At 46.1% G+C, this 21018-nt stretch overlaps 1 protein-coding gene across 3 annotated transcripts in view; it reads left to right on the forward strand.

Moving 5' to 3' along the window:
* Positions 1 to 21018, forward strand: part of LNPEP (leucyl and cystinyl aminopeptidase) — a 111527-nt gene that overhangs the window by 81984 nt on the left and 8525 nt on the right. For all 3 annotated transcript variants that reach the window (XM_055123817.1, XM_055123810.1, XM_004613090.3), the window contains exons 12-17: positions 8412 to 8595; positions 10043 to 10199; positions 15820 to 16004; positions 17697 to 17858; positions 19581 to 19721; positions 20234 to 20315. In XM_055123817.1, coding sequence (XP_054979792.1) covers positions 8412 to 8595; positions 10043 to 10199; positions 15820 to 16004; positions 17697 to 17858; positions 19581 to 19721; positions 20234 to 20315 — 911 coding nt within the window. The remainder of the gene's footprint in view (positions 1 to 8411; positions 8596 to 10042; positions 10200 to 15819; positions 16005 to 17696; positions 17859 to 19580; positions 19722 to 20233; positions 20316 to 21018) is intronic.

A 21018-nucleotide genomic window follows, 5' to 3' on the forward strand; every position in this document is an offset into this window, starting at 1 on the left:
TTAGATAAAGACTCAATTTGATGTAATCAAAAACTTCCAAGATATTTGTGTATAATCATGTCAGGTAGTTAAAAGTTAAACATTATTAGTAATTTCTTTGCCTTGATAATTTTCTACACTTAATAGAAATGCCACGACGAATAGACATTTTTACTTTAAGTGGAGGTCACATCCAGCAGTGCTCAGGGCTTACTTCTGGCTCTGTGCTCAGGGATCACTCCTGGAGTTGCTCAGGGGTAGTATGTGGTGCCAGAGATGGAGCCTTGTGTGCCTTGCCCATGGTACTGGTACTACCTCTTCAGCCCCTTGAGACACATTTTAAGGAGACAACTGGCATTCTATTTGATTTTGTTTTAGAAATTATTAGATCTCCCATAAATATACTTTTTGTTGCTGTGATATATAATAATTGAGAGAAACTTTATTTCCTCATTTTAAAGGAACTAAAAGTTTCCCAATAACTGCTTTATATTACACAATGGGGAAAAAAATACTATATACATAAACTAAAATAAACTTTCTCCACAGACTTCAAAACAAAAAAGGCAGTTCACAAAGGATAGAGTGTGACTAGACAGTCAGCAAGTAGGTGAGCTGGTGGAAGTCAGATCTTTTTCTTTACTATTATAAACTCCAAGATAGCATTTTCTGTCACAATACCTAACTAAAGGTTATGTGTTGAACAGTAAGTTCTAAAAGGGCTGAAAAACAAGCCAAAAAAGTCTAACAAATATGAGTTTGTATTGTTTGTCCTTGGTGATCACACATATATGAATAACTGAACATTTCTCTTGTAAACTCAACCCCGTGTTCATGCAGAGCAATTGTCAGTGAGTGCATTCTTAAACTTCACCTTTTTAGGAAGTGTTTTAAAGAGAACTATTCAAGGGGCTGGAGTGATAGCACAGCGGGTAGGGCGTTTGCCTTGCACGTGGCCAACCTGGGTTTGATTCCCAGCATCCCATATGGTCCCCTGAGATGGCCAGGGGTAATTCCTGAGTGCAGAGCCAGAAGTGACCCCTGAGCATCGCTGGGTGTGACCCAAAAAGGAAAAAAAAAAATAGAGAACTGTTTTAGGCTTTTTTCCCAACTTCAAGAAAGTGAAAATGGAATGGCGAAGACTTACTAAAACTTCCTCTGTTTCTTCAGTTATGGAATTAAGTTTCTCACAAAATGTAGGAAAGAAAAACTGGCATAAACATTTGCTGTTTCTTTGAGATCCCATGCCTTAATCTCATTCCTGTTTCCTTACTGTAGCCTCTCTTTTTTTTTTTCTTTTTGGGTCACACCCGGCAATGCACAGGGGTTCCTCCTGGCTCATGCACTCAGGAATTACTCCTGGTGGTGCTCAGGGGACCATATGGGATGCTGGGAATCGAACTCTGGTCAGCCGCGTACAAGGCAAATCCCTACCCATTGTGCTATTGCTCCAGTCCCTGCTATAGCCTCTTTGGCACTGAGCATCTCAGACATGCAGTGTCTAGTCTCGTCTCGGCTTCCAGTTATTGCTTCTCCTGGAGGAGCACCCTTGTTCTCTTCTCCTCATACTCTGATCCACTTATGTTCTTGCTCTTGGTTCACCTGTGGTTTACTCCACCTTCCTTCACTCCACAACAGAGCAAATGTCATCTTCATTCTCTACTTCTTTACCTAAATACTATTTAAGTACTTTTTCATCTGTGACTGTCTTAGCCCTATCAGAACTCTCTGAAGGTAGAGATCACGGCTGAATGAATCATTGTTGTAACACTGGTACTTAGTAGGCCCCTCTCAAATTCATAAGATGAATTAATGAAGTGAGTCAGCTTCCAAATTCATTGTAAAAAGCTCTGGGGAAAGATCCTTCAGGATCTGATAAAATGCTCTTTGGTTTCTCTTTATTGGAAATAACTTTATTGAAGGGATATTTGAAATGTACACAATATAATTGGTTAATCTAAAGTTGAAGTATGTTTCTAAAGTATTACTTCCTCTACTGTGTTATTTCCCCTTGCTGCTACTACTCTTTGAATTCCTGCCAGTTTAAGTTCTGAGAATTCACACTTGAAAACGTTCTGTTCTTATGAAGAGAAGCTGAGCCTACAGAGGTAAAGATCGTAAGTCCTGCCGCTCCACTGAGAGTCGGACTGCTGCAGCAGGCATGGAGCAGAGAGGTTAGCAGCAGCCTATGTCTTTGCTACAGTCCTGTTATAGAGTATGTTGGTGATTTCTTAGATCTTTATTTTTTCATGTGTCCTAATGTCAGGATTTTCTGAAGAAGTCCATTAGTTCTGTCCGATACCAGAGATGTTTTAAGTTAATTTCTCTGTCATTTTTCCCACCCATGTGAATTTTGAATAGTTAATAGTTGTGCATAAGAAGACTCTACCTCTCCAAGCTACATTTTAAGGAAATTGACAACCTTTCAATTCCGATGAAAGATTAACAATAATTTCCTTATTGATAATTTCTTTAAAAAGAGAAAAATTGCCTTCTTTTTAATCCCTTCCTTTCCACCCGTTTCTTTTTTCCTCCTCATCTCATCAATACCTTGCTCAGACGTCACTGTCACTGTCATCCCATTGCTCATTGATTTGCTCAAGTGGGCATCAGTAACATCTCCATTTTGAGACTTGTTGTTACTGTTTTTGGCATATTGAATAGGCCACGGGTAGCTTGCCAGGATCTGCCGTGCGGGCGAGATACTCTTGGTAGCTTGCTCAGACATATAGAAAAATTTTATATTAAATATAACTTGAATATATATCCATTCATTTTCTAAGTGGATACATCCCTGTGCTAAGAATATTTTGTTAAAGGAAAAGGTTTCTTACTGGATTGAAAGACAAAGGGGGGGCAGAGAAGGAGGGGGCATATCATCAAGATACCTATCATATGCCATTCTTTGATCTTGCCTTTTTCCCCTGTGAGTAAAATAAGGAAGGAAAAGGTGTTGGAGAAAGGAATGCTTTAGATGAGAGGCATGCAGTTCAATTGTACATATCATGCTAGCATCTAAGGCAAAGTTCCCAGGGAATGTTGTAGCTTTGTAGTAAAAACATGGTTTTTTTCCTGAGCTTTAATGTCTCTTTATGAAAAACAGTAGCTGATTTTTCATAACTCATTGACAAAGGGTTTTTTAAAACCACTATTAGATTACTTCATCTGGGCTTCTGCCATTTAAGATTGGGATTGCTCACTCTTTCTCACTACTCAGTGGACTGTGAAAATCAGACTGTTAATCTGTTAATGATTATAAGAAATTAAAAACAGATGCGAGTAGCCTCTTCCATGTTTGAGCTGCAGGATATAGTTCCCCCCCCCCCTTGTGTGCAGAGCTTTCTGACTTTTGGTAATTTTGGATGACTGTGGTTTTCAGATCCCACATTCTGGATCATGAGACTACTTGAGAGAGAGTAGTGGGGTGACTCTTCACATGAAGAGTCTCTCCTCTTTCTTTCCCCGCACTATTTAAATACCGTGATTTACAAAGTTGTTCATGGTGATTCATTACAGGCATTCACTATTCCAACCCCAATCCCACCACCACTGTCACCTTCCCCCCACCGTTGTCTCCATTTTCCCAACCATCCCTCAAGCCTACCTCTATAGCAGGTCCACGATAATTTATTTTATATTGCTTGTTACCAATAAATGGCTAACAAAATAATCAAAATGGGGAGGTTGCCCATACCAACCCCAAGAAGGCCTGGAGTTTTCAGCCAAGACCAAACAAAGCAAAACACCACCCCCCCCCCAAAAAAAAAAAATATATATATATATATCTGAAAATTTTGGCAGATTAGAATCTCTGTGGAGCTCAGTCCTGAGGTGGTAGAGTCTGGCCAGAGGGGGGGCAGCGACTTTCGGGGGAGGCAAGAAAGGGGAGTGGCTGCGGGGAGCTGGCCACCCTCTCCCCAGGTGGCCCTGCAGTTCTCAGTCTAGAATAGGTAACCAAGAAATTTTTATGGCTCCTTGATCTCTTTGGGGGTTTATCTATGAGCCTCTGGCACAGGGCTGGTAGGAGCTCATGTGGTGGCGGGGACTGTGGGAGTAGGTGTGGCTGCTAGGCTTCCGGAAGGTCACCCACCCTGACCCCACGGGGCCCTGGGTAGCTCTCTCCTCTTGGTGCTGCTGGATGCTCGGCTTCATCTTCTGTCGTCCAGATGACAGTTCCTCTTGCGGGTCCTCTTCCGCTGTGCTCTAGCCTGCTCCCACCGGGGCTTGGCTAGTTTACCTCGGGCGCTTTGCCCTTTAGCCCAGATCCTCGTGACTTTGAGTATGTTTGTTGTTCACCCAGAGGGAGAATTGCTTTGTTTTCCTTCTCCCTTTTCGCAGAAAGGAAGATCTGGAGCTCTTTAGTCTTTCCAAGGTTCTTCTTTGGACGAAAGCTCCGTGGGACTTTGGAGCACATTGATATTTTTGTATTAGCTTATGATAAAGTCTCTTCCATTAGGATTAGGTGTGCTAAAAATGGCTCTGACTTGAACAGCTACTGTTGCTATCACAAAGTATTTCTTTCAGCTTGCTTTAGAAAAGGGAAAAAATAAAACCCTATTAAAGTTGATGGTTCGGCAATAACATAGAAGTTAATGTAGATTTTTCTTCTGGGGTGGTGTCCCAGGGACCGGGTGTAAGACCCCACATGTGGAAGACATATGTTCTACCACTGAGCCACACCCTGACTCAGTATGAAATTTTTTAATGAAGAAAGAATATGGTTATCTGATATGTCATGTTAAGACTCTTCTAAAGCATCTTTTACCATTTCAGTTTTTACTCTTTTGTCTTTTTAGTCTTTTCTGATTTCAGTAGAATTGAAGGCATTATAGGAATCTGGTAAGGGGCCTGGGAGGTGGCTCCAAAGACTGGGTCCCATGTTTTATGCATGCAGGGACCCCAGCTTTCATCCCTACACCACTGGGTGTGGCCAAAAGGGAATCTGATACAACTTGACAGTGTACGCCTTTGAGATTGCCAGACCCTAAGACTTAAGGTATTAGGGATTTAAATGTGTTTCTGAAGTATGAATGGAATGAAGTATAAATTGAAAACCTTCACTACAGAACGAGTGATAACAGTGAAAATTTTAAAAGTCTAAGTGAATCCAAATAGAAATTAGTTGCTAAACTTTGGTAGGCCTTTAAATAGAATTTTTGAAGATCCTTGAACCTGGCATATGAAAATAGTGGGAAGATGGCAGGGAATAGATTGGTAAGTAAAAGAAATGACAGTATAAACATAAATGTGAAAAAGCAAATCAATGTATAGAAACATTTTGGCAGGAAATATTTGTATATGCAATAAATAGTTAAGATCACATTATTTTTATGAGGCTGGAGCTATAGCACAGAGGGTAGGGTGTTTGCCTCACATGCGGCCGATCCAGGTTCAATTCCCAGCATCCCATATGGTCCCCTGAGCACCGCCAGGAGTAATTCCTGAGTGCATGAGCCAGGAATTTCTGTGCAACGCTGGGTGTGACCCCCAAAAAAAAATCAGATTATTTTTCTTTACTAATACAATTTTTTTTCTGGTTTTGGGCCATACTTTGTGGCACTCAGGGCTTACTTCTTGCTCTGTGCTCAGGGATCACTCTTGAAGAGATTGAGGGACATATGGAGTGCCAGAGGTCAAACCTGGATCAACCTCGTGCCAGGCAAATGCCCTACCCACTGTGCCATCTCTCCAAATCCAATATTCTTTCTGTCATAAATTTGAAATTTGTATTTTTCACTCTTAAAGGGGAAGATTGCATCATAGAAATATACAAACCTTATTTGACTTTGAGTTGAATCCATTTACCATGATACAGATGTTTCATTCTTTCATTCCTTCACCACGTATTTTTTTTTTAATTTATTTATTTTTAATTAGAGAATCACCGTGAGGGTACAGTTACAGATTTATACACTTTTGTGCTTATACTTCCCTCATACAAAGTTTGGGAACCCATCCCTTCACCAGTGCCCATTCTCCACCACCCGTAAACCCAGTGTCCCTCCCACCCTCCCCAATCCCATCTCCCCCCCACCCCACCCTGCCACTGTGGCAAGGCATTCCCTTCTGTTTTCTCTCTCTAATTAGCTGTTGTGGTTTGCAATAAAGGTGTTGAGTGGCCGCTGTGCTCAGTCTCTAGCCCTCATTCAGCCCGCAACTCCCTTCCCCCACATGGCCTTCGACTACAATGTAGTTTCACCACGTATTTTTTGAGCATTTGATAATAACAGTATTCTAGGGATAGAGAGATTAGCAGTGAACAGAAGTGCAGAGTCAAGGAGCTTATAGTCTGGTCATCTGGAGGCAAACCTCCAGATGCGTAGAACCATTCCCTGAGGAATAGAGAAAGCCTCTGTCCTTGATTCCAGCTTGTTGCTAAGAGCACTTCATCTGAGCCAGAGAGATACTAGAGTTAGGCAGGAAAGTTGCTTGCCTTGCATGTGGCAAATCCGGGTTCAATTCCTGGCACCCTGCTTGATTCCTCGGGAGTGATCCTTGAGCACAGAGCCAGTAGTGAGACCTGAGCACCAGCAGGCACACCCTCCCGCCCCGCCCCAGAAGGAAAAAAGAGCTTTTGCTTTCTTGTTCCTCTGCGGTCATTGTTTCCATGACAGCGCCACACTCACTTGGTCGTGCCTGTGGGAGCGTGTAGGCGCTGAGTAGAGGGGCTTGGGCAGTGGCCACCTGCAGCAGCCACGTCCATGCAGCCCAGGTGCCTCGTCAGCCCCTCAGGAGAGCTCATGGCTCTCCTTGGGCACTCACCCCCATCCTGGGGCAGTGTCCACAAGACCCCGGGAGCCATGCGGGGGGTCCGACTCTGGGGCTTTGTGCTTCAGGGCAGGATTTCTGTCCCTGAGCCATCCCCAGGGTCTGGGATTGGTGCCGGCAGGGCTGTTGGCTCCAGTCCCGGTGTCAGGGAGGTTCCAAGTTTGCAGCAGTGCTGATGCTACTGTTGCATGCTGCGGTCAGCCCAGCGTCAGATTAGGGACTTTCATCATTGCTGCATGGCTTCAATCAGCTTTTGTAGCTAAGTCTGTCTCAATCACATGGATTTTAGCTCCTTACTCATTGCATTCGATATTCCAAAAACAGTAACAAGTCTTACAATGAAGACGTTACTGCTGCCCACTTGAGCAAATCGATGAGCAACAGGATGACAGTGCTACAGTGATAGTAATTGTATGTTAATTGTGATTTTATATCATTCATTGTAAATGCTTAATTATAAATATTTAATACTAATTTTAAATTTTTATAAGTATGGCTGTAAAGGATAAGTATAATTTAAATTATAAAAGATAAGCATTTTCTATAATTGCAAAGCATAATATGCTAATTAATTATATAATATATAATAAGCTATACATGTCTCAGGAATTTTCTCAGTGCATAGGTGTAGCTAGCAAAGTGTGCATTGCTTCAGTTATTTAGTTATTTTAACCCAGCTGTTTTATCTAGTACCTAACGAGGACTTCATTCTTCCCTAAGTTTTACTTTGCTGACTGGATCACATGACTTTCGTTACGATTTTGTTTCGTGTAAGGCCATACTCACTGTCCTTTCTCTGTCACTGTCACTATCACTGTCACTGTCATCCCGTTGCTCATCGATTTGTTTGAGCGGGCACCAGTAACAGCTCTCATTGTGAGACTTGTTGTTACTGTCTTTGGCATATCAAATACACACGGGTAGCTTGCCAGGCTCTGCTGTGCGGGCTCAATAATCTCGGTTGCTTGCTGGGCTCCCCGAGAGGGGCGGAAGAATCGAACACGGGTCGGCTGCATGAAAGGCAAACGCCCTACCACTGTGCTATCGCTCCAGCCCGTCCTTTCTCTGACCCTTGCCAGTGACCTTGTCCCTGAGTCCCAAACTTGCTAAAGGACAGAAGCTGCTGAGGCTGAGCCCACGCCCTGGGGCCTCTTCTCTTGGCTCCTGCAGAAGTGGGCAGGCGAGCGCCCCCTTCTCTGTGCAGAAGCCTCCGTGCACGAGAGTGCTTCTGGCCCCCGGCTTCAGGTCCTCTTCTCTTGGCTCTTACCAGCTTCTCCTGGGAGTGTCAGCTCAGAAGTTGTTTCTTGTAAGTAATGTCCCAGAGGCAGGGGGGCGTTTCCTCTTTGTGCTCTCCTGCACGTGCCTCTGTGGTGATGAGTCGTGTACCTGTCAGGGGGGCATTGTGTCAGGTGATGTGACTGCCTTAGGTCATCCAAATCCTAGCAGCAGGTGGCTTGTGTTTTTGTCTTGGCCACCACTGGGCAAATCACTGCTCGTGAATCAGTGATGGTGAGCTCTGTTGGAAATAGCTGCGCTTGAGAGCAGACACTTAATGCTGGCAGAATAATTGGGTATGGAAGTGCATTAATTCCGAAGCAGGGAGCATCCCTTTAGTGGTCCATTGACCCTCTTTCCTCCTCTCTCTTCTTTCTGGTCCTTACTAGGCATCATCAATCTCACAGTGGACGCGGAGTGGATCAAAGTCAACACCGACATGAGCGGCTACTACATCGTGCACTATGACGAGGCTGGCTGGGACGCACTGATCAGACAGCTGCACGCGGACCCCACTGTTCTGAGTGACCAGGACCGGGCCAGCCTCATCAACAACATCTTTGAGCTGGCTGGGTATGTCCGCATGCTCAGGGCCGGCGCTCGGCCTCCGGGTGCTGGAGGTAGCTCCCAGCAATGCAGTGTGTTGGCCCTGGGGATCACGTGGGCAGGTGGCACATGCAAGCCCCCGAGCACGTGCACTCTTGTCCTTCGGGCCCTCTCCTCCAGCCCTGGTTTGGATTCTCTTTTGCTTTTACCATTACTGAGGAAAAGAGCATTCTAGGAAAACTTGTTTAAAAATTGTACTGTTGCCTGTTAGGTTAGATTCATTTTGGAGTACCGGAAAGAATATATGAGACATTTTCCTTGCCAATAGGGGCTCTATAATCTACTTAGAAATATTGGGTACATTCACTAATAAAAAATTTAGAATGGTTAAAACAAAAAAGAAATACTGGGTACAAACATACTGAACTGTTAAATAGAAAATCTTAGATTATATTTTAAGACTAGTTCCAATAGTCCAGACACATATTTTGCTAAATAAATTCCCAAAGAGTTCAGGCTTTGTTCTCTTTTATGGAAGAATCTCTTTCACGTAACAGTTGTTGGGCACCTGAAGTGTTGAGTATTGACTCGCTGGGCTTCTGAGAGCTGGAGCCCCTGAGAACTGCTTGTCTGGCCACTGCCTCGGCCATTCCGCTCCAAGGGCATCTATGACCTGGTGTGTAGACAGCTGTAAAGAGAAAGACCCCAAGTTTAGACTGGTGATGGGTCCAAGGCCCAGGAAACATTAGAAAGGATTCCTCCAACTGACCTTCCTATTGTGTTTATGTTTTACTAAGTTGTCTTGTATCATCTTTGCCATCATTTGCGATTTCTGTGAAATGGTTCATTTAAGAACACAGCTGTCTCTCCGCAGCCAGAGACTCAGGACAGCAGGGCAGACACTTGCCTTGCACGCAGCCTACCCGCATTCCATCCCCACATCCCATGGGATCTGCTGAGCCCTGCCAGAGTGATCCCTGAGCACAGAGCACAGAGTGGGGAGTAAGCCCTGAGCACTGTCGGGTATGGCACCGCAACACAGCAGACCAAGGAAATGCCCCCTCCATACACATTCATAGTGGTCTTGGGCAAATACTCATGCAGACAAAAAAAAGTTACTTTTCTCCCTCATTCACATCATCTTTAGGCCCCCTGATCGCACCTGGTAAATATAAGTAAAAACAAATAAGCAAAATTAGTATTCCTTATCTTTCTCACTTCAGAGGCTATGATTCTGTTCCTAAGTCAGTAGCAATTTGCAAGTGACATGGGATAAAAATGGGGCTGTCATTTCTCATACTCCAAAAATCTGTTTGTGGCATTGGGTTACACACAGACTCAGAGGCAGTAATAGGTAGTCATATTTTATAAATTAAAAAACTCCAGGCTTCAGTTCCAGTTCTTGCAGATGCACCATCGAGCTGGCACGTGCCCTGTCCGCAGTTTTCACTTATTCTGTTCTTTCATACTTCAGCCTAGGCAAGGTACCTCTTGAGAAGGCCTTTGATTTGATTGGTTATCTTGGCAGTGAAAACTGCACTGCGCCCATCACGGAAGCCCTGTTCCAGACAGGCCTCATCTATGACCTTCTTGAGAAACTGGGACATCAGGATCTTGCCTCCAGACTGGTAGTAAGTGCCCACTCTGCCCCGTCCTCGTTGCCTTGTGCCTTCAAGCACCACCTCGTCCATTAAGCACCACCAGGAGAGACCTCCCCCGGCCCCTCCTATGTGTAGACTCCTGACACTGATGTCAAACACAGGGTCACATAAAAGTTAAGATTTCTTTAAAATCATGGCATTTCAAACATTCATTTTATGTAAAAAGAATGTTTGAAAAAGCTATATTGTTAAATTGTAATTTTCCCATTTAATTTCCTTGTGATTATTATAAAAGATTAGTGATGTTGGTATGAAAAGTTTTTACTGATCCTGACATTTGATTGATGATACAGTGGATGTCTAAAGGAGTCTTGGCATTGTGACTATTACAATTTCCCTTAAAAACCAGGGGCTGGAGTGATAACACAGTGGGTAGGGCGTTTGCCTTGCATGCGGCTGACCCGGGTTCGATTCCCAGCATGCTATATGGTCCCCTGTGCACCGCCAGGAGTAATTCCTGAGTGTATGAGCCAGGAGTAACCCCTGTGCATCACTGGTGTGACCCAAAAAGCAAAAAAAAAAACCAAAAACACCAGTTACCTGTTCGGGGCCAATAGTACAGCAGGTAGGGTGCTTGCTTTGTGCAACACAACATGCTGTGTGGTCCCCTGAGCTCTTCCAGAAATGATTCCTGAGCACAAAGCCAGGAGCAAGTCCTGAGCTCAGCCACCTGTAGCCCAAAATCAAGAAAGAAAAAATTTCTGTTATTAATCATATGTTTGCAAAAATCTTTTCCTATGATGGATTGCTTTTGTATTCTCTCTGCCGGCATGGACTCTCGGTGCATGAAATCTGCCTTCCGCAATCAAAGCTCTGCTGTTACTTTCTGGAAACTGTGTTTGGTGCATCTTCTGCATTTTGATATTTGATCCATCTAGAATTGACCGTGCGTAAAGGTGTGAGGTGGTCATAAACATTTCTGTCTAAAAGAGAAATGTTTATGGGTCTAGCTGGCCCAGGAGCATACGTTTTTGTTCGTGAGGCTCTGTAATTCCATTGGTTGCTTACAGTGCTGTTCCAGATCTGAACTGCGTGGAGTTGCACATCAGTTTCCTGGAGCTGCCATGAGGCCATAACCATGGTGTCTTGGAACAGCAGGGAATTTGTTCATTCATGGTTCTGGGAGCTTAAAGCCCAAAGCCTGGGTGTTGGAAGCAGAGATTTTTCCTCCTGGGGAAGAATTGGTCCCCATTGTCTCCCTGTCTTCAACAGTTGTCAGCAGACTATGCCGTTCCTTAACTCTGTCCTTGCATCACCCCTGTCTCTGCTCTCTTTGACATGGCCTTTTCCCTGGTTTTCTCAGTTGCTGTTTCCCTGTTCTTATAGGGCATCAGACACTGACTGGGACAGGAGCCCACTGTAATCTAGTAGGACTCATGCTGACTTGATGGCGTCTGTGTAAACTCTTTCCTCAAACAAGGCTGTATGCTGAGAGGCCCTGTATCAGCCCAGATGAGTCGAAGTGAAGATCGTGGGTGCACATGCCCACACTCTGCAGGGATGGCATTGGCACCGGGCGTTACAGGACAGGAAGCAGAATATCAGTTCTCAGTTGCCGCCTAGCTAGGTTAGGCTGATGCTGGCAGAATTCCTGGAAGTTCCGTCCAGGAACTCCCAGTTACTCCCAGGTAACTCTGTTCTGAGAGCAGTTGCAGCTCAGTTGAAGAAGTAAGACATTTTGCATGTTTTCCTGCTGTTACTGACACTCGGCTACTACTGCCGCGTCATCCCAGATGAGGGTTCCAGTGTCCTGGGCAGGTTGGTGTTCTTGAGCCACATGCTTCCCAGTGAGGTCCAGGGAACAGATGGCTGGAGGGCAAGAGTGGGAGGCTTTGCGTGTGTCTAAGATCTGGGCGGTTCTGCTGCTGTACATCTTCTCTCACTCGGCAGCTCACAGTTAGCATCGTCCTTCCAGTGAGAAAGGCTTCCTCTTTAAATCCTTTTTCTGCCAGCATCAAAACTCTCAAAAGAAGGGCAGAGAGAAGGTCAGATGGCGGTTATGACACTTGCCTTGCAAGTAAGACCTTTTGCATGTTTTTAAAAAGAGATTTTGCCTTGTTTCCATCCTCGGTACCACATAGGATTCATGAGCACAGAGCACCACCAAGAATGACTCGTGAGCACAGAGCATGAGGTGTGTGCTCATGAGTGAGGCTCCCAAGCAACACAGTAATAAGAGCTGGTACTGACAGGTGCACAGCTGGCAGAGATTAGGATGCTGCATCTCTGGGTCTGCATCAACCCCCCGATGCTGCATCAGTGGTTAGGACCGGGGCTCTTGGTCACCAGAGCAGTATGTCAGTTAGTCTGTTCTGTAGGCTACAGCTCACAGCAACCTCGCTGGGGCTCACGTACTGTATGTGTGCTGTGGTGTTGCAGTCAGTAGAGTCTGAGACGGGTTTGAGTTGTGACAGTGTTGGGCATTTTGTTAGCTGGCACCCCAATCTTACTCCTGTTTCATTACTTACAACTCTGTCTCTCTTTCAGATCAGGGATTGGTGGGGATAAACCCATGAAAGCTGATAGTTCACTTTTTAGAAGCTCGGCTGACTCAAAAAGAGCAACTGCCTGAGCATATCCGTGTAAAATTAGAGCAGTAAATCAGAATGTAATACATACCATAAACAATAGATCTTTCTCCATTTCATGCTGTAAACCTTTCTGTGCTGTTTTGCACAGCCCACAGTGAAGGTTGAGTAACCTATCGATCTATTTTCTCCCCCACTTCACTGATTCACTTTATAAAATTGGAGTGTTGGTTTCTATTGTTCAGCGAGTTTGAATTAAAAAAAAAACTGATGTAGAACCATGGAAAATAGGTTTCATTTTATTTCTAAAAAGAAAAAATATTTGAACACGATGGCCACCCAATACCTCTATTGCAAACCACAACACCTAAAAGCAGAGAGAGAACAAAAGGGAATGCCCTGCCACAGAGGTGGGGTTGGGTGGTGGGGGGGCGGGATGGGGGTAGGAGGGATACTGGGGTCATCAGTAGAGGAGAATGGGCACTGGTGGAGGGATGGGTACTCGAGCATTATATGACTGAAACACAAGCATTAAAATACGTAAATCTGTAACTGTACCCTCTTGGTGATTAATTAATAAAATAACAATAATTTTTAAATAATAAAAAAATTAAAAGGAAAAATAGTTTTAACCACCTGCTATAGTTTATTAATAAGAATAATTGAGCATCACTTACAAAAATAGTGTTTAATAACAGCAGAAAATCTCTAAAAACAGAAAATTTCTGTTTCAAATAAAATGACTGAGTCTGTTCTCATTTGAAGTGCCTTTATGATGAACTGCTTTGGCGATCCCCAGGAGACACTGATTCGGGGGTCACAGGTGCGCTTGTCCCTGGGGACTTCAATAAAGCAGCCCCCAGGAGATGACCTCGCCTCAGTGTCCAGCTCAAAGCTGGGGATGCGCTCTGTCTAAACTCCCATCACTGCTGCTTTCTTTTTTTGAATGATGCTTAAAGTTTATAGTCCCTGCCTGCTCCTCCCCCAATCCTTGCCCTTTCTTGCTTTGTTTCTATTTGCAAGTAAAGAGAAGCTTTTCCATCTCTTTGATCCTTCAGTCCATGGGGCCATCTGCTCTGGCACTGGTGTCCACGTGGTTAGGCTGCAGTCCGACCCATGCCAGTGTGGCCTGGGTACCTGTTCGCATCTCAGTGCCCGTCAGCCTGGCAGGATTTCTGCATCCGGGTCTTGGGAGCTTTGCCAGGCGCACATTCCTTGAGGTGTCTTTGCCGACCTTGCTGCTCGTAGCAGACCAGCAGAAGCAAATAGTTGTTGCTTCTGAGTCCTTCCCCTTTACAGATTCTTTTTTTCCACTCTCAGTTATCACCACAAAGTCATATTCAGAGACCCACTGAGAAGTGCCGGCAACCTTTTAAAACTCTGCAGCCGGCATTCATTTTTGGTTCAGAGGACATCCGGTGGAAGAGCGCGGTGCCTGCCACACAGGCCCTGCCTCGCTGGGCGAAGAGCTCCTGTGTGGGCTGGGGACTGAGGGTCATGGCTATTCAGTGGTTTGCTCGTAGCAGACCTCAGAGATGGAGACATTCAGTGGGCAAAGGCCCTGTGTGGAGAACTCTGGGTGTGGAAGGTCTGGCAGTGTTTCATTTTTATTCTCCGATGCCGGCCATGCCTAGAAAATTAAGCATTTTTGTGTTAGAATTTGTGTTGTATTCTGTGGCATTCGGGACTGCAGATTTTTCAGGGTCCTGTGTGTTCCCTTTTTCCAGGGCACTGCAGCTGGCAACCTGAATATATTTACATGTACGGGGGACCAATTCTGCACTTTCATTTCGGGTAGAGATGAAAAAGAATCTGTAGTTGTTGTTTCATACCATAAGCATGCATTTAAGAATAGATCTCATCAGAAGGAACCTTAACAGTAGACTGAATAGTAGATGATATTACTAAGCAGCTAAATTTTCTTTTCTTCTTCTTCTTTTTATTTTCTTTGGTTTTGGGCCACAACTAGTGATGCTTAGGACCTACCCCGGGCTCAGAGATCACTCCTGGTGGGCTCTGGGGACCATATGGGAAGCTGGGGATCCGACCCAGGTCAGATGCATGCAAGACAAATGTCCTACTGCTTGAAGAGCTAGATTTTCATAAGTATGATAAGGTATTGTGGTTATATAGGATATTTTTATTTCTGAGAATTGTGTATTAAGTATTTATAAATGAAATGCATTATTTGTAACTTATTCTCATGTGGTTCAGCTAAAACCAGAAAATTAATGAAGCCATACTTTTAAAAAAAAATACATGCACATTTATTTTTCTGGTTTTAGTTGAACCACATGAGAATAAGTTACAAATAACATTTCATTAATGTGTGTCATATTAACACATGGAAACAAAGCAAATACAAGAGTGTTAAAATTCCACAAATATAGATGAACAGCGTATGGGTATCACACTACTGTTATGACTTTCTGTAGGTTCGAAGAGTTCATTTCCATGGCAGGCTGGGGCTGAGGCTGTGTTTAAGCATACGCCTGTTTCTGCAAGGCCCTGGGTTCAGTCCCTGGCTCTGCAGAAAAAGGTTTTAATTAAAATATAGGGGATGGGGAACAAATACTAAAAATAACCGTCTTCCCTATGGACCTCATTTTCTTGCTCATTTAGTTAGATTAACTTGTTACGGTATCCAACTAGTTAGTATTTTAAATATCCCTCTAATACCATATTTGGAATAGTTCAGCATTTACCCATCGCTAAAGAAGTTGTTGTTTCTGTATCGATTTGGGGATTTTGGCGATATGAGGTCTTGAAGTTCCAACTTTGAGTAGTGTTTGTAGATGAAAATTTGGCAGGAAAGCAGCGCAGCTGCATCCACACACAAAGAGATGTTCCTGACCTCGTGGACGCTTCCTCTTTCTGTACGCCAACCAGCATTGTCCCCTAGTGTGTAGAGAGCCTCTCACTGCAGGATCCTGGGTTGGAGGAGTAATATCTGTGCCCACTTCGTTCTTTCGCCTCGAGTAAAATTTGCAAGCTGGAATTGTTCTGGTGTTCCCGGTGTCTTAACTCTCGCTGCTCCATTGTAATTTATTTTTTCTCTCCAGACCAGAGTATTTAAATTGCTCCAAGACCGAATCCAGCATCAGACTTGGACTGATGAGGGCACAGTGTCTGCCCGCGAGCTTCGGACAGTCCTGCTGGAGTTCGCCTGCACCCACAACCTGGGGGACTGCCGAGACATTGCCATGAAGCACTTTGAGAAGTGGGTGGCAGCCAATGGCACTCACAGGTGACATGCGTTTCCGCAAGGGCCCATCCTTCATCCCTTCCCTTATTCGGCTCACACGCTGAAGCCACCATCTTGTGTCTCGTGAGCCTGCAAAAACTGGGGGGCCTGCGGGGGTAGCACAGGGGGAAGGTGGTTGCCTTGTACACAGCTGGCCATGCTTCCATCCTGACAATATTTAGAGTCCCCGTACTCCTAGCCAGGAGGGCTCCATCTTTCTGGCCAGCAGGCTCAGTGGTCTGAGCACATCCCCTTACTGTAGACAGGAAAACCTTTCCATCCTGCAAAATTGAACCTCAGCGCCCGTTCACCATTCCCGTTTACTCCTCCCCAGCCCCTGGCCGCCTCCATCCTATTCTGTGCTTCTGCTTCCTGAGTTTGATCACCAGATACCAAGTGTTAGTGAAATCATACCGTATTTGGCCTATTATGAGTGACTTATTTCACTTTCTTTCTTATCCTCAAGGGTCTGCCCTGAGCGGTGTCTGTCAGAATTTCCTTCCTGTATAGCCCACTATGTGTACTTACTACATTTCTTCGTGCATTCACACACCTGGGTTCCCACCTTCTGGCTATTGAGAATAATGCTGTTGTGAACATGGGTGGAGAATGTCTCTTCGAGAAGCTGCTTTCCATCCTGTAAATACCCAGGCCTTGCAGTGATACTGATGCATCATATGGCCCTTCTGTGTCTCTGCTGTACTTTTCTGGGAGCCCCAGGCAGTGCTCTGAGTGGGCCCTGGTGGCCACTCTTCATAGTACTCAGCTCTTCAACCTGACAGATTGTTCAGTAGTTGGCCTCAGTAATGTACTATGACATGGCATTGTGGTCCTGAGTGCTGCAGGGTTCCCCCTGTCATGTGTACACACCTGTCATGGCTCTGACCACTGGGCCATCTCTTTGGCCCTGGTAGATCTATTTTTAATTTTTTAAGAAGTTCCTTACTGGAAAGAGTAAAGTGAAAATCATCTGCCACACAGGCAGAGGGGGAGTGGGAGGGGGGGTATGCTGGGGTTTTTGGTGGTGGAACATGTGCACTGGTGAAGGGATGGGTGTTTGAGCATAGTATGACTGAGACTCGATCCTAAAAGCCCTGTAACTGTTCTCACGGTGACTCAATTGAAAAATAAATTAAGAAAAAGAAAAAAAACTCAACTATCAGTAACTCTGTAAATCATGACTTTTTAATTAAAATTTAAAAAATAATAAAAAAAGAAGTTCCTTACTATTTTCTATTATGCGTACATTCCCACTGATGATGCTTCCCTTTCTCCACATCTCATTGACCTGATTCTGGTATGGATGGTCATCTCGGGTCATCCATGCTGCTCAGTGCTCCGGGATATTGAAGCATCAGGAGGAGGCGGAGAGCCAGGCTGAGACACACTGCCCGTCCTTGGGCCCCTTTCCAGTGCCCCGCATCCTCCATCCTGCCCTCCTGGGCTGAGCCTTTGCTCACCTGCTGCTTTGCAGGGACCCCGGAACTCCCCTCTGTGCTGCAGGGAACCCAGCTGCTTCAAAACCCTGCCACCAGAATAGTTGGAACCACGCAGTTGTCCTTTTCCGTGGTTCCATGGCCACAGTAAAGACACGGGTGCTTCCTCCCTGGCCCCCAGACCACCACTGTTAGTCACTGTCTTACTTCAGGCATCGGGAATTGTTCTGTTCTTCTCACATGTGGCTTTTGGTTGCAGCCTCCCTACCGATGTCATGACCACTGTGCTGAAGGTCGGAGCAAAGACTGAGCGGGGCTGGGCATTCCTCAAGAGCAAGTACGTCTCCATGACCTCAGAGATGGAGAAGAATAAAGTGCTGGAGGCTCTGGCCAGCTCAGACGACGTACGGAAGCTCTACTGGTATGTGAGCACCCAGGAGTGAGCGACGGGGAATCTCTGTGGGAGGGGGTGCCGTGGGGTGGGGCGCAGTCAGGTGTACCCGGGCAGTGCGGTGCTGCTGGACCTCACCTCGGGGCAGACGCAAGGCACCTGCCCACGGGGCCGGCATTCTGGGTGCCCCAGCATCCTCCTGCCTTCATTCTCAGACATGCTTGGGGCTTGAGCCCTGTCCTCTCGTTTGGGCCCTGCCCTGCCCAGCTGTGCTCAGGATGTGTGTGCTTCAGCACATGGGATGCGCCAGCTCTGTGGTCACACTTGCATGTGGCTTTGGCAGACGGGGGCGGGGTGGGGGGAGGTTCCCTACAGCTGCCTCGGAGGCCCAGGACAGGTTGACCACACCTGGAGGTGCTGGGGGCTACTCCTGGCTGTGCTCATGAGTGTCCTCGGCGATGCTCGGGAGTCTGAGGCAGTGGCGGAGACGGAGCTGTGGCCGCAGGGCACCATGGCCTCTGAGGGATGCTGCCCGGACACCCCATGCTCGCCCTGTGGCTCCCCACATTCAGTACCAGGCCCAAGGAACCGGGCACCTCACCCCGTGATGCCACCCCTCGGGCAGCCGGGGCCCTGTGGTGCCAGGGGCAGAGACCGTGTCAGCCCCTGTACTCTCTCTTTGGCCTTCCCAGACTTAGCCATCACAGGGTCCCTCTGGGGACACAGAGCCAGTCCCCAGAGGGAGCCAGGAACTGATGAGGAAATCTGAGGGTGTCTTCACACTCACTGGATGGAGGGGCCTGGCCTCAGTGCTTATTTTGGATGGTTTTACTCAGATGGGTACTCAGTGTCCCAGAGATGTCCTGAGCCCTGCTAGACCCTGCTGGGCTGTTCCCTGCAGAGTAACAGGGCCTCACTGCTGAGCTCTTCCCCACCTGTGTCTCTGCGCCTGCCTGCTCACAGGCTGCTCTGCTCCGTGAATCTGCATACACTGACCGGGTTTTCCGACACTCCTTTCAGTGGCTGCTCTGGCCCTGTGAGCCTCACATCCTGGCTCCTAGCACTGCTTTCCATGGTTTCTGTGAGCCCTGGGGTCCCTAGCGGGTTCTCTCTTCACTGATGGAAGCACCGTGTCCTGCTGGGCAGCTGCTATTTTCCCACCTGTTACAGTCACTGTCTGACCCCTTGCTTTCTGTGTTTCCTGCTGTTGGCAGGTATTTTAGCAGAGTTCATGTAAACTGCTCTGTTCCAGTGCCAGCCTGGAATATTCATTGGCGGTGACGTGGCCTCTAAACTCAAAAGCTGGGCTTGGTAGCAAAGAACTGTTTGGTTTGGGGAGGAGGGTTGGGTGTTTGTTTTGAGTTTTTTCTTTTTCTAATTTTTTATTTTGAGGCCACACTCAGCAGTTCTCAGGGATCACTCCTGGCGTTGTTCAGAGTACTGTGAGAGGAGCAAAGGGGTGGCCCCTGGTCAGCTGCATACAGGGCAAGAGCTTTATCCACTGTCTGATCTCCGCAGTTCCTGCAAAGGCCTACCTGAAGCATTGTTATGGCAAGAGTTAAGAACATTACCTAGGACATATTAAGTATTGATAAAATGTTGATTATTAAAATTTTTCCAAAATACATCTTTATCTTCACATCACACGGCCCCATTTTTTTCAGGAGTCATAGTACACCTGCCTACTGAAGTCAAATCAGGAGTTTGTTAGGGCCTCCCCTTATGTTGCAGCAAAATCTTCTCTGCTCTTAGGTTAATGAACAGCAGCCTCAGTGGCGATACCATCCGGACCCAGAAGCTGTCGTTTATCATCCGAAAGGTGGGCCGGCATTTTCCTGGATACCTCCTGGCTTGGGATTTTGTCAAGGAAAACTGGAGTAAGCTTGTGCAGAAGTAAGTTTCTCAGAGAATTACCAGCTTCCCTCACCCTTGGACCCTGGAGCTGGAAGGGCCGAGTCACTGAGAGATCCAGCTCCCTCAGCACCTGTCCTTCTGGGGGAGGGGGGAGGCACACAGGCTTGACACCAAGGAACTCAGCTCTGCAAAGTGCTCCTGTGGACCAGTGTGTTGGAAGCTTAGTCAAGAAGCCATGACCAGCCCCGCTGCCCTGTTGCTCAGGCCCAGACAGAGGCCATGTTTCTGCCCATCTGAAGTGTTTATGAATAGACGGATGGGGCAATGGTTTGCCCCAGTACCCAGCCTACCTGCCGTCTTGGCCTGCCCTTCGTCCATGGGGGTAATTAGCGTGCTGAGGGCTGATTTGGCTTCCCGAGAGGAGCCGACTCCACTCTGCCCTTGACCCCCCCACACCTCTTGTTAACAGTTTCATTTGCCCTCAGGAACCCCGCTCCCCAACACTGCCTCATTCTTTTCACATGCTTTTCTCTCATGTTTTGTTTTTTCAGGTTCCACCTGGGCTCTTACACCATACAAAGCATTGTTGCTGGATCAACTCACCTATTTTCGACAAAGACGCATTTGTCTGAGGTTGGTTGTATGACATGGTGATGGGACTGGGACCCCCTGCCTGTGGGCTTCTCTGCCCAGGAGGGTTGGTGGTGGCCGCCTCCGCTGCCTGCTTTGCTATAGGGTTTCTCCCCAAGGTGGCCAGATGGTAGTGAGGAATAATACTCAGTTTTCTTTTTTCTCTGATACGAATAGCTTTTGAATCAACACCAGTAAGCCAAGTCGGCCATATTTCTTTCTTAGCGGTAATAAAATTATTTTTTAAGAATTCCACACCATGGGTAAAACTGGGCAAACTTAACTTAAATCCTTAGTTCTATAACTTGGATTTTTTTTTTTAATCTTTGAATTTAAAAAATTCAACCTTGTTAGAGAAAGGAAAATTTTATTTAATTTTGGTTTGGGGACACCTGGTGCTGTTCAGGGCTTACTCCAGACTGTGCTCAAGGTTACTCCTGGCAGTGTTTGGGGGACCATATGGTACTGGGAATTGATCCCAGATCAGCCACATGCAAGGCAAGTGCCCTGCCCACTGTACTATCACTCTACCCCACTACTTTCCTTTTAAAACACAGCCACCATTGAGTGAAGGCTTTTTTGGAAGAATAGAGTCACTGTTACCCTCTTTTTTTTTTTTAAGCTTTTTGGGTCACACCTGGCGATGCACAGGGGTTACTCCTGACTTTGCACTCAGGAATTACTCCTGGCAGTGCTCAGGGGACCA

Source organism: Sorex araneus, chromosome 1 (genome assembly GCF_027595985.1).
Source record: "Sorex araneus isolate mSorAra2 chromosome 1, mSorAra2.pri, whole genome shotgun sequence".
Taxonomy (NCBI): Eukaryota; Metazoa; Chordata; class Mammalia; order Eulipotyphla; family Soricidae; genus Sorex; species Sorex araneus.